The sequence below is a fragment of the Passer montanus genome, unplaced genomic scaffold (genome assembly GCF_014805655.1).
Source record: "Passer montanus isolate IOZ18808 unplaced genomic scaffold, ASM1480565v1 scaffold76, whole genome shotgun sequence".
Lineage (NCBI taxonomy): Eukaryota > Metazoa > Chordata > Aves > Passeriformes > Passeridae > Passer > Passer montanus.
The window spans coordinates 311,554-328,003 of NW_024372813.1; the positions used below are offsets into that span (position 1 = coordinate 311,554).

At 50.5% G+C, this 16,450-nt stretch overlaps 1 protein-coding gene across 2 annotated transcripts in view; it reads left to right on the forward strand.

The window, feature by feature from the left end:
• Positions 1-16,450, forward strand: part of LOC120512662 (gamma-aminobutyric acid receptor subunit beta-4) — a 73,485-nt gene that overhangs the window by 17,380 nt on the left and 39,655 nt on the right. For both annotated transcript variants that reach the window (XM_039731226.1, XM_039731227.1), the window contains exon 3: positions 8,335-8,402. In XM_039731226.1, the coding sequence (XP_039587160.1) occupies positions 8,335-8,402 (68 nt within the window). The remainder of the gene's footprint in view (positions 1-8,334; positions 8,403-16,450) is intronic.

Genomic DNA, 16,450 nt, shown 5'->3' on the forward strand with positions numbered 1-16,450 from the left:
TGGGGAGCTGGAGATGGGGCAGCTGCCTGTGCTGAGTGTGTTCTGTACATGGTTAAATACCCTGCTTACTTTTGCACCCAGGGATTCAAAATATCTCGTGTGTGTGTGCAATCCTTTCTGAAGAGCTGCCCCCTTCAAAAGCAGGGTGACAGGTGCTGGGCTGGGAAAGGAGGAGCAGGAGGGTGCCAAAGTCTTCTCAGCCTGCCACAGCTGGGGAAGCAGAGTGTCTGGAAGTGCCCTGGCTGGGTCTAGGAGATGGGGCAAACACAGGCTCTGAGTAGAAGCAGAAGGACTGGGCTATTCCTGAGTCCACCAGAGCTCCCCAGGCAGGCAGAGCTTTGCCCCAGGGCTGCTCTGGCAGGGCCCCTGGAGAGATGCAGTTCCTGCCAGGATCCTGACAGAGGTAGGAGGGAAGTCTTCTCAGGTGGAGCGATGTGGGGGTGGCTGAGGAGCGTGGGCACAATGCTTCACGCTGCTGCTGGGGAGAAGAAGCCTGGCTTGTGTTGCTTTGCTGTCAGTCTACAACAGGCACTTGCTTGGCAAGCCCCGCTGTCCTCCTGCTACTACTCGTGGTGGGAGAGCTGGAGGGACCTGGGATGCTCAGTGTCTCTGCTTTCCTGGGGTTTGCTCGGTGTAAACACAGGGAAATGTGGTATTTCATAGTGCCAGCTCTGCAGAGAGGGATCCTACAGGGGAACACCAAGTGTGTGCCCCGCAGGCTGCAGAGCCTTGGGGCTGGTCCCTGTGGGTGCCCTGGGGACACGGGGAGGGCAGGTGAGCCTATCCTATCCTATCCTATCCTCCAGGGCAGGCTGGAGCACTGCCTTCATCTGCCAGGGGCCGGGTCTCGATCCACCTTCTGCCATGCCCCTGCTCCAGCAAAGCCTCCAATGGCAGTGACACCCCTGCAAAGCAAGCTGGCCATTGTCTCAGCTGGGCACTGCCAGCTTTAAGGGATGGATGGGAGCTGGCACTCAGCCCTCTTGGTAAAGCTCTTAAGGAGTTGATTGCTTGGACCCACTGGTCAATGCCAGGGTGATGGTGGTGAGTTCTGGTGAGGTGATGCAGTTGTGTGTCTCTAAATTAGAGCTTGACAAACCTGAGAACTTCTTTTCCTCTTGCTTTGCTGGTGCCTTACCAAATGTGCATCACTGGGCAAGAGATTCACAAGCAGAAGATGTTGGAAAACTGTTTTCATCACTGAGGATGAAACAGCTTTAAAAATCTATCTCCTGAATATTGACCTAGGTCTCTTCCAAGAAGAGATGATGTTCTGGGCAGTCAGTAACTATTTTTTAATGCTGAGAGCCCTGTGTGTGTGTACAGGTGCTCTGTTGGACTGGGTCCACTGGCAGTCCAGATGCTGTCAGGCTTGGTGTCTACTCTCTTGTTCCATTTTTAAGCCTGTACATTTGAGACTTTGTTTTTATTCAGCTTGGGTAGCTGTCTACCAACATCTTTTAAAATCAACCTTGATTTAGCTTCCTCTGTAATCCTTCAATCCCTCTGGGACAACCTTTACACTGTTTTTGCAGCCAGCTGATTGTTCTCTCTCACTTCCAAATTTCCATGGGATATTTGCAATATCCCACTCTAATACCTACTAATCCATTAAAAATACCCATGAGATAGATTAGGTAATCCACTGTGCCTCACAGAGTGTGCTCCTCAACTCTCTGCTCCCCCTGGAACAGTCCCAGAACGGGTGCTGCCTCTGCCCTGGGAAAGCACTGTTCCTCCAGAAGGATCCCTCAGCACTGGCTCAGGAGCAGGCACAGTTTGCTTGAGAAAATGTTCTGTGACTGTTCAGGTCCATAGGGAGGCTTCATGTGACAACAGGCTGGGACTGAGGCTGCTGCCATGCAGGTTAAGCTGTGTTTGCAAAGAGCATCTCAGGGAGCAGTGCTGGCAGGAGCAGAGGTCAGCTCTGCCTGCTCTGCAAGGGCTGTGCCTCTGATTCTCACTGAGCAGGAGCCTCATTGCTTGCACCCTGTTCTTGTTTGGATATTCCAAAAGTCTGCTCAAGAGCTGTGCTGTGGCTGTACCCTTCCTTGGGTGTTCCATCCTGCCTTTGTGCTGTCCTTGATATCCTGGTGAGAGCTTCCTCCAACTTGGCATTTTCCTTGGGAAGTCCCAGCCATTCCCCTTTCTTAAATAAATATTTCAAATCCCCTTGTCAGACTGGGTGAGGTGACAATGCCTGGATGCCAGGAGAGGACAATGGCACGGGCTGGAAATCCTCATTATCCTCCTTGCACAGGGTGCTCCTGTGCCTGGTGTGGTGTAGATGGATGGAAACCCCACCAGGGTTAGGCAAAATCTCATTCTGTGCATGGGCTCAGTGGTGTAAAAAGGGCCAGGCACTCCCTAAAGGAGTATGGGAAAATGTAGGAAACCTAAGAAATACCCACAAAACTGTTTTCTACCAGACCTACTTGGAGAGCAGCTGCAATCTCCATGGGAACTAGTGGGGGTAGATATCCTTCCTGCCCCTGCAGAGCCATGAATCCATGGGGAAAGAGCAAGCATTGACATCCCCAGACACCCTGGAGGCCAGGGCCCTGTCTTTTAGCCCCAAAATCCCACTGAGAGATTCCTCAGCAGTGACAAGTCCCTCATAAAACCTGTCCCCCCAACAAAAAAGCCAATGCCAGATTTGCTAACTTGCCTTGAGACCACCTCTCCTTCTGGTAATGTGTAAGAGTGTAAAGCCATGGAGGGCTTTGCCCTTTTAAATCCAAGGGATTCCATGGGGTGACCTGCTGGGAGTAGAGGGAGAGCTCCAATATCAGCCTCTGAATGTGTTTGATGTTTCTGGCTGTTGTGCTAAACCTGGCAAAAGAAATGTACAGCACTGGCTGTGGGTGGGGGAGAGATCATGGGAATAAGAGTGGGGAAAAAAAAAAAAAGTGGGAAAAGGATTGGAAAGTGTTAAATGGATGTTTAAACCTGGATTTTACTGGAAAAGTTTGAGTAGGTTCTTAAGGGACCCTGCTGAACTCAGTGCTTCTAGATGTCACTGCAAATCAGAGGTGCTGGATGAAAGTGGTTCCCAGAACATTTCTGCTTTCATGATCCATGGTCAGCTTTCCTTGTTCCTCAAGCAATGTTAACACTAAACTGAGTTTGTGCTTGATGCTGTACATAAGCTAAAATAAAAGGAAAGGAACAGGAAAATCAGTGTTGGGAAAGTTCTTTGTGATTTGGCCTGTGTAGCCTGCTGGGCTGGCATCTTTTAGATGTTCTCTCACTGCTGTAGCAGAGCCTTGGTCCTGAGATCTGTAAGCACAGCTATTATGCAGACAGCAATTTGTGAGCTCCTCTTGCAATCTTCCTGTGTGCTGAAAAGCCAGGAGCATTTCCATTCTGCCTGCACTGGAGTGTAGTAAATTTGAGTGTCCTGACAACAGGCTGGCCTCTGAGTTATCTTTTGGGTGGTTTCAAAAAACTATGGCACAGGACTAATTAGTCCATCAGCCAAAAATGGTTCAGGGCTATCTGTTTTGGGAGGGCCAGAGGGAGATTTATGAAGGGGATGAATGTTTCCATGCTGGCAGCAGCTCCTCAGCCAGCCACAAGCCCAGTGCTGGATGTGCTGCCTTCTGCACCTCCAATTACCTGGGAGCTCCTGGCTCCCAACTCACCACGTCTGTCAGGCCTTGTGTAACCAGCCCGTGACGTGGGCACTGGCTCTGAGCTGCAAACACAAAGCCAGGCTGCCCCCAGGTCCAGTGCTGGGGACAAAGCAGAGGAGCAGCCTGGGTGAGCCATTTCCTGCAGAAAGAACGAGTGGCTGCTGAACGCCCCTGCCTCGCTGAGGAGCGAAGAGTGGAGGGAAAAGTGCTGGCAGTGGAATGACAGCAGTGTGCTGGTCGTGCCTGTGGTGAGACTGAGATTGCCCCAAGTGCTGGTCCTGTTGGGTGGGGGGTCACTGAAAATGCAAACCTGGCCCCCCTCCTGCCTGCCTGCACCAGCCTGTCTGTGCAGAAACACTTCCACCAGACAGTGCAGGGCAGCCTTGTCTGGGACTGGCTGGTTTGGGGCTGCCCTTCAGCTTCTGGAGGGTTTGGAGTGAGGAGCAGGGCTTTGCATGGATGGAATCTCATGCCCATGGGTGTTTACCATTGCAGGGTAAGGCACAGACCTGTTCTATATGTGGGTTTAGTAGCTGAAGCCTCTAATTTCCTCTGGTTGGCTTTGTTTACTCAGCAGAAGACCTAAAAGCAGCTTTCCTGCTGCTGCAGGGATCTCAGAGACTGGTGATGCCACAGGCAGGGTGCAAGCAGGGAATGCTGAGGCTCATGCACAAAGCTGTCTTGAATAATTTCTCCTCTTGTCCAGAAGAGACAGGGCTGTGCTCCCTCCCTCTGCACGCACGATGCAGTCCAGTGGCAGGAGCTCAGCTGCCCCTTTGCCATCTCCAACCTCCTCCACAGAGTGAGCAGCTCCCAGGATGGCTGCAGCGGGTTTGGAGATGTTTCTGTGGGTTCAGGAGGATTCTGTGCAGGAGAGGTTGTTTTTTCTTTTGTCTCTATGAGTGTGTCGTTGCTTCAATGGCTGGTTTGTGGATACCAGGCTTTAAAATAGAGATGTAGACAAACTGGCAAAAGGCCAGAGGAGAGCAGCACTAATTGTCAGAGCTTTAGAAAACATGACCTCTGAGGAGAGGTTGGAGAAATCAGGTGCATTTAATCTAGACAAGGCAGTATGGGTGGGGGAGGGAGGGGGATGTCATGGTTTCTCAGAACATAAAAGCTGTTGTTAAGGAAGGATGATTGATTTATTCTTTCACTGTCGTGGAGAGGTGGGGGGGGGAATGATGAGACCAAACTACATTTAAACTGCAGAGAAGATTTGGTTTGGATATCTAGGAAAAGCCTTCAGTACAGTGAAATGTGGGAAGGTATTGTTCAGGCAAGCTGTGAAGCTTCTGACACCCTGTTAATGCCTTTGTTCCTGTAGTTCAGACTAAAGGGTAATTTTCAGGCTGATGCCTGTCCCTCAGCACTGCAAACCTGGCTCTGCCAGCAGGGCCAGCTCCACGTGGTCAGGAATGCAGGAACCAGGAGCCTTGAAGCGCTGGCTGCAGCTCATAAAAATGATGTGGCTTCAGTGGCCCAGAAATGGAGCTCTGTTCTCCTGCCCACTGGTTTGGAGTCTCTTGGCTGTGCCTGAGTTGCAGTTGGAGGTCTGAAGGCAGAGGAACCCAAGCTTGCTCAGTGTTGACTTCCTTGGGTAGGAGTGAAGAGGGGATAGCTCAGACCTCAGCTCCGGGCAGCTACCTGAGTAATCACCTCCCTGTTTCACTGAATTTTGTGCTTTTGTCTCAGTGAGCTCAGAACCAGTCTGAGTTCTGGGAGAGATGTCCCAGTCCAGGCTGCCATCACCTCTGGCTGGAGTGCAGGCACACACAGCCTTGGAAACACAGCCTTTCTTCTGCACTTGTGCAGAGTTATTTCTGTTAGCAACGTGACTCCAGGTGCTGGGGTTTGATGCATTATAAAATAAAATGTGAAAGTAATAACTGGTTGCTGGGAAAATATTGCAGATTAGCACAACTTGTTCTCTACCTTGACTGTGTTTATATTTGACAAGTATCACTTGCAAAAAAAGGACAGCTTTTATTATAACTCTTTTGTCTGCTTCTCTTCCAACTTCCTGAGTGCCTTATTCTCAGGCATCAAACTACTTTCAGGACAAAATGTTGGTGAACTCTCCATTGGTGGTGAGAAACAGGGATGTGTGAGGGTGCCATTCACTGCAAAAGTTGCAGAATTTCTCACACTCCCTCACTCGTGATCTTGCCTATAAATCCTTCCCAGGCAGAAGCTTTTTCTTTAAGGGGAGGAAGTCTAGTTCTTTGTAGCCACTGGCAAGGCACAGACAAAAGCATGGGCCTTTAATATCAGGTTTACTTCTTTTGCCCTGTCTCAGATCCACAAATGCAGAGTTCTGTCTCTTCTGGACAAATCTACAGATGACGTTATCCCATACTTGAAATACCCTACTTTTGTATCCCTCTTGCCTGAAGCTATTAACGTTGGCAGAATTGATGTCCTTTGTTTATTTTTCTGTACTACTTAAAGTCTGAATGTTGGGCACCAGCTGGCCTGGTTTTCCATTGGGCTGCACTGAGAGTCAGGACATATTTTAGTGCTGGCTGTGTCCACGCTCCTGAATGCCTGTCCTGAGCAGACTGGGAGCCAGCAGGGCTGGAGAAGAGAAATGGTTGCCTGGCATCAAGATGAAGTAGGTGCAGTAAAGGCAGGGCTTGCATTTGATTGTTTGTAGGACAGTCTCACAGGAGCCCATGGGCTGCACACCCCAGGGCTCGCAGGTGGGCAGTGGAGCCTCCCAAATCCTCTGATAGATGGGATGTGGAGGAGCTGGCAGTGCCAAGAGGAGCCCTGCTGACTCTGCAGGGAGCTGATCCCTGCAGCCCAGAGCTGCTCCTGGAGCTGGGAGAGGGGAGCTCTGGAGCTCGTCCCTGGCTCTGAGTCACTGCATGACCCGGGGCACTCCGATACCACGGTGATGAGCACAGCACAACTGTCTGCATGGATAGAATGGGCTGCACAGGCCCTGGGTTTGACAGATATTTGTGTGTCCCCAGTGCCCCCCTGCTCTACCCACCCAGCCTGCTCTCAGCCCTGTTGGTGCTGGGGAAGGAGGGATGCACAGTGACACCAGCACTGGTGGGGCTGGGCTGGAGGCCAAGCAGGCAGTGGGGCACTCTTGGAGGGAGCAGCCCTGCATGGCAGAAAGGCTCTGGAATGGGAATGTGGCCTCTGCCAGGCTCTGCTGCAGCCCTGTGCGTGGCCCTGACTCTCCTCCTGTAACTAATTAGCCTGCAAGATCCTCAGGGCAGCGCTGGCTTCCTCCTCCTGCTATGGCTTCTATCATAAGGCCCTGATTTCAGGGGAAAAAAAAAAAAGACAAACTATCAAAGTGAGACTTCCTTAAAAGCTTTGCTGTGCCTGTGTCAGCCTCTGGCACTGAGAGGCTGCGGGAGGATCGTGTCTCCCTGGCGTGACTGTTGGTTATTTTCCCACCTGGCTCCCTTGTGAAGGATGAAGGCACAAGCACAGCTAAGATGTGACTGTGGTGGGATCTTCAGAGGCTCCACGAGGTCTCCTGAGCACCCCAGCCTCGGGCACCCTGTCAGGCAGCCTGGGGTGCTGCAGCCTGCGCTGCCTCTTTAAGGAGATTTGCATAGCAGGGCCTAATTACAGTGGTTGATTCTGATGTTTTCAGTGTTGTTCATATTCCATTAAAGGATAATGCTGCTTAATTTGCAGCAGAGGGTCTCGGTGAACAGCACACCCAATCACAAGGCACCCCTAATGACACTGCTTCCCTACTTCTGGTAACACATAATTAAAAAATCACTCCATTTCCAGTTGTGTGGTTCTCCCCTCTCCCCCAATCTCCTAATTACTTTCTAAGCCATTTCATGATTATCTGTAAATATTTCAGCACTTAGATCTACTAATGAGGGCATGGAAGAGTTAATACCTTGAGTGGCACAACTGCTTGCCTTTCCCTTTCTAGTGATGCATTGCAAGGGATCATTTTCCACTTTGCATTGTGTGGGAAAGGGGCTTTTCTTGGGGGGGGATTGGGTTTGTGCTCTGTCTTTGGGGTCGTGGGCCTGAGCAGGTGAGGGGTAACATGCAAAAACCCATTTCCAGCTGCAGGAGGGTTTTTGCTGGGTTTGGTAGTGGGTGTGTACCTTGTTGTAAATTGTTTTACATGGCTTAAACCCCACAGTAAGGACTGTCCTGTTCTCTAATCCGAGCTCTGCTCTGAAAAGCCACCTTACAAACGCTGCTTTTTCACTTCATGGATCTGTTTCCTGTACTTGTCTGGTGCCTTGGGTATTAAAACTCACTTGGGACTTTCAGACTGAGTGCTCAGAGCCAGCAGAGTGATGGAGGAGTGAGCTGGAGCATGTTTCCTGCCTGTGGCTTACATGGCCTTGGGTGCTGAGTTCTGTGTATGGTCAATCAGGACCACCTTGTGTGAGCCCACTAGGAGCCTGCTGATGGTCTCTGAAGGGATTACTTGGAATAACCAGAGATAATTGTGTTGCTAGGGGGTAATTAACTTCCAGAATTAAAAAAAAAATCAAGCTTAGGCTGCACTACTCCTTGGGGTGAGTCTGTAAGTCTGGGAGTGAGAGAAATCAAATCACTTGAGCACATTCAATTCCATGACACTTAGGGAATGTGGGGCTGCTTAAAATCAAATCCATTCATTTCTAGGCAATTCTTATATTGCAGATAAGAGAGGAAGACTTGAATGTGGTCCTAACCCAGCCTATTTGTGTTTCAGGTAACCCTGTCACAGTGGGAATGAGCATCCACATCTCCAGCATTGACCAGATCTCTGAAGTCAACATGGTAAGTTTGAAAAGAAAGAGAAAGGGGGAAAAATTAATAAAGGGAAAAAAACCCCAGCTATAAACTGTTCTTCCATTTTCTGGCTGAGATTTCCTTCCAAGGCAATGGTTTCTTGGAGGTATCTGCATCTCTGCTGGCACCTCTGGAGCTTGTGCCATCTCATCTCACCCAGAGTAGATTCTTATCCTTTCTATGCTGGTGGCAGAGGCACCTCCCCAAGTCAGAAAAGCTTATGCCTTAAAAAAGCAGATGTGAATCGTATTTTTTTGGTTGATACAAAGGTGGCTTTATGGTCAGTCTGTCCCTACCAAGTTAAAAACAGTGAATTTTCATTTGCTGGTGGTAATTTAACATTTCCTCGGGGATCTGTGCTGGAAAGAGAGGCTCCGAATGAAAATCTGGTTTTGGGTGGCATTGATAGATTGGAGCTTTTTCTACCGCTGTGAACAACAACAAAAAAATTATCTGCTCAAGCAGCAATAGTTCGTGGTGAAATCTGTGAAATTTGTTGATTACTTTGTTCATGGTTTAGGTTCACATCCAGGAGCGTCCCTCAGGAGTCCTCAGCACCCAGCAGAGCACATAGATTGTGTTGTAATTGCCTAAACTTGCCTTTCTCCCTCCTGTCCAGGGGCTTTTCCTCCAGACTCTGCTCCTTTGCAGAGGCTGAGTGGAGGGGAGGCTGGTGGGAGCCTCCTGGCAGCTCCTGTCCAGTTCCTCCCTTCCTGGCCCGTGCAGGAGCATCCTGGGCCAGTTTAGACTCTTGCAGTTCAGGTCGATTAAAATCTTGCTCTGCCCCTGCTCCTGTCCCATTTCCCTGTCTCTGGCCTCTCCTGCCCTGTTTCCCTGGCCCTCCAGCTCTTCTGAGGAGGGAGGTGGCACAGCCTGACCAGTTGGGTTTGTTCCCAAGCTGCCTGAAAAGCCTGGATTCATCTTGGAATGACCCAGGGGGAAGAGCCAGCCATGAACCTTCATGCTGCTGAGTGAAAGCTCCTTTTGCTGACTCTGCTACCATCCCACCTCACCTGAACTCTCTGCATCACCTGTGGCACCTCACTCCAGTGACAGCGACACTGGGCCCTGGGTGTGGCCCTAGATTTGGGTTCAGAGGCACTGGGTAGCTGTGCTTGAATGGTTGTTTAGGCTCAGCTTAGCAGGGCCACATGGTTTAACCCAGTTCCATCTCTCTTGCCTGTCAGGCCACAACCCAGCTTTGAGACATCTCCTCCCCCAGGCTCAGCTTGGACCTGGGTGTTCTGGAGCAAATGTGACCCTCCTGCTAGAGCCAGGATGGACAGTTTGGGCTCTGCACTTGTGCCTCAAGACCAAGATTTGCACAAACATAACTGGCAGGGGGTGAGGGGTTGGTTCTCAGCTGTAGCCACGGCCTCTGTGAGGCTGAGCAGCTCTGTCCCAGCACAGCAAGGACAGGGACCTGCTGGAACCAGCCCAGAGGAGGCACCAGGATGATCAGAGGGATGGAGCAGCTCTGCTGGGAGAGATGGGATTGCTCAGCCTGGAAAAAAAAACAGCTTAGGGGTGGCCTTCCAATACCTGAAGGGAGACCACAAGAAAGGTGGAGAGAAACTTTTACAAGGGCTGGAGTGACAGGACAAGGGAGAATGGATTCAGACTAAGGGAGTAGGGTCATGTTGGATCTTAGGAAAAAATTCTTACTCATGAGGGTGGGCAGGCCCTGGCACAGGGTGCCCAGACAAGCTGCCCATGGATCCCTGGCAGTGCCCAAGGCCAGGCTGGATGGGGACTGGAGCAGCCTGGGACAGTGGGAGCTGTCCCTGCCATGGCAGGGGGTGGAACAAGGTGATCTTTAAGGTCCTTTGCAATCCAACCATTCTGTGAAGGCAGCTGAGCCCTGCAGAGGCTGGTGCAGGATGAACCTCCTGCTGGGGAGGTGTCCATGGGCCACAGGGGCTGATCAAGTGCTTGTCCAGCAGGTGGGAGCAGCTGTGGCCAGGCACACTGTACCCATTGTCCCAGCAGCACTTTCCAACCTTTGCCATGTGAGCGTGGTGCTCTCCCCTCTGCTGGGAGCCCCTGCTCCCCTCTGCCACACAACTGGGGAGAAACAGTCATAATAATAACAGTAATAATCTCTGTGATGCACAGATTTCCTGGCACAGACCTTCCTGCTGCAGAAAGCACAGTGATGGACACTGAGTCCTTTGAGGGTGGTGGCATGGCTGTGGTCAGGCTGGGCACCACTGCCCATGCCACACTCCTGTGCATGTGAAGGAATGTCACTTCTAGGCTTTTGATTATCCCTCCTGGCTCTCTGTTTGGCAAGAAAAATGTCCTGCTGATCTTCCCTATATAGATTGGGGCAGGGGGAGAGGGTATGGAAAGGTTGGGGATGGGAGATGAGATGGCTGCAGGTGAGAATTTATTCAGGATCAAGATCTCTGAGCACCGTGGTGAGGCAGCTTCATAAAGGGGTTAAAAATCAGAATCATCTTAAAGAACAAACATTTAGGGAGCAGAAGAGTTCTCATGTGATGTAAGTTTCCAGGCTGAAGGGGTTTTATGTGCATCATTCTTCTGTGTGACAGATGCCCCGGGGAAAGGGCTGTGTTTTACCCCTGCTCTGGACATGGATACTGGCAAGAAAAACAAGGCATTTTTTTGGCATCATGTGTGCTTGGGAAAGGAACTGTGCAATGAATAAATTAAAGGCACACAAGTGAAGCTGGGTTGTCACGGCGACCAAATAGCTTCTATTGTTCCACAAGGAGTGTTATTACTTACTACCCCTTGTAGGATAATTAATTAATCCTCAGACATCCTTTTGGGAACAATGGCCCTGGTGCTGGGACTGGGCAGGCTGAGGAGAGCCCCCGGCTCTCCCAGGCCTTTCCCTGGGACTCCTGGCGCCTGCTGGCTGCCTGCTGGTGGGGAACAAGTGCTGTCAGTGACCAGACCCTGCATGCTTCCCAAAGCTGCTTTCCACAGGAGCCCAGCTGGCTGCGGAGCTGTGGAGCAATCCAGCTCCATCCACGAGCACTCCTTGCCCTCACTCCCACGGGAGCCGTGTTCCCAAAATGAAGACGTGGTGACATCCCTGTCCTGGAGGACACAGGGTTCCCTGAGAAGGCAGCACAGTGATGTCCCTCAGCTGGATGTTCCCAGACACTGTGACACACAGAACGCCCTGCAGCTGCCTGTAGGTGCCATGAGTGTTCTGACACCCAAAGCTGGTGCACCTCCAGCTCCCCGAGGGCCATTCCCAGATCCTGTGCCATGCCAGGCTGCAGGGCGTTCACAGGCACAGTGACAACCTTCTCCCAGTCATGAGAGACCAAAACTGCAGCCCTTATTTTAAAAAGTGTGCCTTCCTGGATCATGGCAGCTGCTGCCTGTGTGTGGTCAGCCACAGGTGCAAGCTCACTTTCTGGAGTGCTCCTTTCTTGCTGTGTACCCCCCTCAGCATGGCTAAGCAAAGCTGGGCTGCAGCCTCTCTTCTTGTCAGTGATTAGAAGGATTATTTGCTGAGCCAAGATCAGTGACATCAATTGAAATGTCTGGGGAAGGATGCCAGGGGCCAGGCCAAATAGGTATTGGGGAGGGCACATTTGAGTGGCAGACCCTCTGGGAAGTGCTGATCCATGAAGATGAAAGGCCTCACCGGAGGCTTTTCATCTCCTGTACACGTTTGCAAGTCGGGGATTTGAAGGCAGGCTGAGAGGAGGAATGTCTTCCTGCTGCTGTTGAGTAGCTCAGGTGAGCCATGAAGGACAGAGGGATGGTGGCTCCTGGAGAACTCACCCAGCCCAACTCCTTTGAGGTGACCTGGGACTGAGTTGCACTGAGCAGGATGATGCCTGAGATGGCTACTTAGAGCAGAGGCCAGAGAGAGTTAAAATAAAAAAGTGGGTATTTATTAAAGCCTTTAACAGGCACACCTTGGGCAGGGCAGGAGCCTGGCAGAGGCTACACCCAAGGTGGTCATGAGTTCTTTGGGCTGATATAAGTTTGGTCTATTTGCATATCAGAGGTTCATCCTCCAGTTACAGCTTCAGGGGATGAAGTCACATTGCCTCAGTTTGCTTCCCCCTAATTTGCTTTTGTTTGTTCTTTTTGGGGCTGTGATGGTGAGCTTGGCTCTCAGGCCTGGAAGGATTGTTCTGTCTGACCAAACCAAAGAGAGCTTGCTAACACTCTGTATGGAGTGCAGAGCTTCACACAATGCAGCACAGGATCTGAAAAATAGAAAAGCTAAGGCTTAAGGCATCAAGGGAACAGTCTTTAGGTGTTTATGGACTCTTGTTGGTGTGCAGTGGCTCTGGGGCAGTGGCACTTTGAGGTCTCTTGGTGTGGTGCCAGGTTACTGAGGAGCCCAGCAGCATTTCTGAGCTGGGCAATGAGGAGCTCTGGCAGTGTGGAGTTCGTGTCACACTCAGCTGGAGCAGGCTGGGGGTGTCTGTCCTTGTGCTTCATGGCCTGAATGCTGCCCAGACTCACTCACCAAGGGTCTGGTTCTGGGGTGCAGTTCTGATGGTGTCCAGCACCCATGGCTTCAGAAGGAGCTGCAAGTCTTCCCCCACTGCTGGATGCCCTTCCATCCAGCTGAGGACTGGCCTGCTCAGGGTGTGCTGTATATTCCTGCATGGTGGGACTAGACAAGGACTAATCCTTCCAAAGCAGCCTTTTCCCTCTCCAGGCAATCTCTGGGGATGTATTTTTCTAGCACCAGACAGTTCAGACTCTCTTGAAGTATTAATGAACTATTTCAATAAGGAAAACTACCAGAAGTTTTGTATGCATTTGAAATAAGAGGAGGTTACCCTTCATAAGGCTTCAATTTTCCTGCCCTATGATCTGTGCAGTCCTAAACCTGTTCCCTCCTGTGTCTGCACACCGTAGACAGCTCGGAGCATCCAGCCATTATAGTCATGATTTCTTTGTGCCTCCTATAATTTATTCATCCCAAGATGCTCTCCTACATCTGCAATAACATCATTTCAGTTTGTTATAGCACCGGCTTTAAAGTTTTATAAACCTGGTGACAAGTTGAAAAGTTACAAGAGGATTGTTGCAGAGGGCTAGTGTAGGAAACAAGGCTTCCAGACAAAAACATTTGCAGGAATAGGGCTGTGAAAGGAAGGATGCCTGTGGGATTGCCAATTCCCTTTGCTGGGGGACAGCCTGCAGTGGGGAGGGGTTGGGGTTCAGGGCATGGGGCTTGGCAAAGCCGACCTTGATGTTTTGCTTCAGAATGGTCTGGGTTGGTAGGGATTTAAAGCTCATCTCATTCCAAACCAGGACACTTCCCACTACCCCAGGTTGTTCCAAGTCCCATCCAACCTGGCCTTGGACACACCCAGGGGCTGCCACAGCTTCTCTGGGCAGCCTCTTCCAGTGCCTCACTGCCTCCCAGCCCCGTGCCCCTGCTGCCAGGCTGTGCCTTGCTGGAGTGACTGCTCTGGTGCTGGCACTGGATCTCTTGGAGGTTACAGCAGGAAGCATCGTGGCTGTTATTTCCCAACTTCTCGAAGCTTGCTTCAAAAACAAGCTGTCTGGTTTGGCAGATTTCCCTGCTCAAGGATGTAAAGCATGTCTCCAGACAACCATGAGCTGCAAGGGTTTTCAATTGGCTTCTAACCCAAAATGAAGTGGACCAGGTTCTGTGTAAGAGTGTTCTTGAGGAGGCCAGTTCATCCTACAACCTGCTATGCCATCATCAGTGGGGCATTACCCTCCTCACTACATCAAATTTTCCATCTTTTGGGTGTGCTTGAAATAAACCCTGTGGTGGAATGTGTCCTGAGCAGGCTTTGCAGTTCTGTTTTTACTGGGATATATGTGCATTTGCAATACTGGACAAACCCAACTTTGCTGCAATGTGTCCTTGAAAAGGATTTTCCATTGCTGTAGATGCCTTGAGCTTTAAAAAACAAGATTTTAAAGAAGAAAGTTCTACTATTATGCAGAGCCTTTTAGTACCATCTACTCTCTTCAAATGTGTCAATGTTTTCCTTACTTTTAATTGAAAATGTTCTGTTTTGTTGCTGTCTCTTTTCAATGGAGAAATGACATGCAGATACTTCTCAGTCTCTACGTCCTTGAGTATCCAAATGTTTTTTTTTTTAAGCAAAGGTTAAAGCATTTAAATCCTGCAGTCAGAGTTTTCTGGAGTGAGATACAAGCACGACGTGACACTCCAGTGCTGCAAATGTTTCTCCTCTACGTCCTTGAGTATCCAAATGTTTTGTTTTTTTTTTTTTAAAGCAAAGGTTAAAGCATTTAAATCCTGCAGTCAGAGTTTTCTGGAGTGAGATACAAGCACGACGTGACACTCCAGTGCTGCAAATGTTTCTCTGTAGCCTTGGGTATCCCCAGCCCTGTGACACTCTGGTATCTAAACTCTGTGTGTGTGTATACATCACATCTTGGTATTCAAGGCTGCTGAATATTTAGGACTGCCAAAACATGGGAGAACCGGGAGGTTGGTGCTGAGCTGCAGCTGGTGCCCTGCCATGGTGCTGCAGGGAGCACAGTCCTGCTGGACTGCTGGAGGCTCCAGGGATGGAAGTGTGGTAGGTAGCAGAGGGGGCTGTGGGGCCTTGGTGGGGATATCAGGAAAAATGTCTTCACTAGGTGAGTGATTAAGAATTTGAACAGGCTCCCCAGGGAAGAGGTAAAGTCACCATCCCTGCAGTGCTCAAAGCCCAAGCAGGCCTGGCAGTTTGTGGTATGGTTTAGTAGCCATGGGGGTGTTTGGTCAAAGGTTGGACCTGATGATCTTGGAGGTGTTTTCCAGCCTTATTGATTCTCCGAGCCTTGATCTGCTCGTGGTGGGGATGGTAGAGCTCTGACGTGGGGTGAGCAGCTATCCCTGCAGGCATTACAGGTGGGGTTTTGAGCTTTTCTTGTACACAAGAGGCTTCTGTGTGAGCTACACCAGGGTATTGCAACAGGCAGCTGGGATGGCAGGTTCCTTCAGGGCTGGAAGGGCAGTGCCCTCCTCTGCTGGGGTGACACAGCTCTTGTCCTTCAGCTCCTGGTGTGTGGGGCTGCAGTGCATGGCTTGGCCGGGAAATCAAGCAGTGCTGCTTCTGTACAGGTGAAACTGCATTTCCTGGAGGGGAGAGTTACAGGGGAGGCAAAGATCCCTGTGCACACTGCCATCAGTCACACAGGCACCCTGGGGACTGCTCATCATGCTTCTCCAGCTGTGGGAAGTGGGAGACAGGTGGCCACTTGGCTGGCTGGGGGAAAGCAGCAGCTTTTTCCTGCTGCTGGAGGGATGTTTGGAGCAATAAAAGATGGCTGTGGCAGAGTGGAGAGCAACCTGCAAACCACTCGGGACTTGGCAGCTTTGAGATGCTCTTGTTTGCATGCAGAAGGCACAACTGCCTGCTCTGTGGCTTGTCTGGAGAGAGGGCAAGAGGAGAAATCCACTGAGCTCCAGAAACACCTTTGCAAAGCTGATGTCAGGGACCCACCTCACTTGCCATCATTAGATTTGTGGTTAGGATTTTTTTATCCTTGCAGCAGTGATATCCTGTGAGTGCTGAGGCTTAGAGTGACTTTCACCAGCACTGGCACTGCCTAGAAAGCCAAGGATCAGATGTGGACATCACACAATGCCCTTCTTTAACAGAATTCCCACTGGCTGTGCTGAAACATCCCTTGGGCTGAGATGGAGTGTGAGGACAAGGAAAGCATCTGGTCTCAGGAGTTCTCTGCAGGGTGGTGGTGAGGGGATTGGGGGCTCAAGTTTAAACAAGGAGTAGTCCTCTGTCTGCCTGAAAGATGGGGATGGTTATTCCAAGGGGGTTGAATAAAATAGTCAAGAATAAAGTGAACTCCTGAAGGAGCCTGAAGTGCTCCCCATTCACTGCTCCTGAAATCAGTTGCAAAGAGATTGTCCCGGCTTAAAAGCTAGAAAATAGGTCAGTGTGACTCATATGTCAATATTTACTGCATTTATGGCAACTTGTAGAAGGGAAAAATCTCGCCTGCCTTCCATAATAGTTCACAAGTTCTCCCATTCCCATGACAGAGCTCTCCCCGTGCCCTTGCTCCTGGTT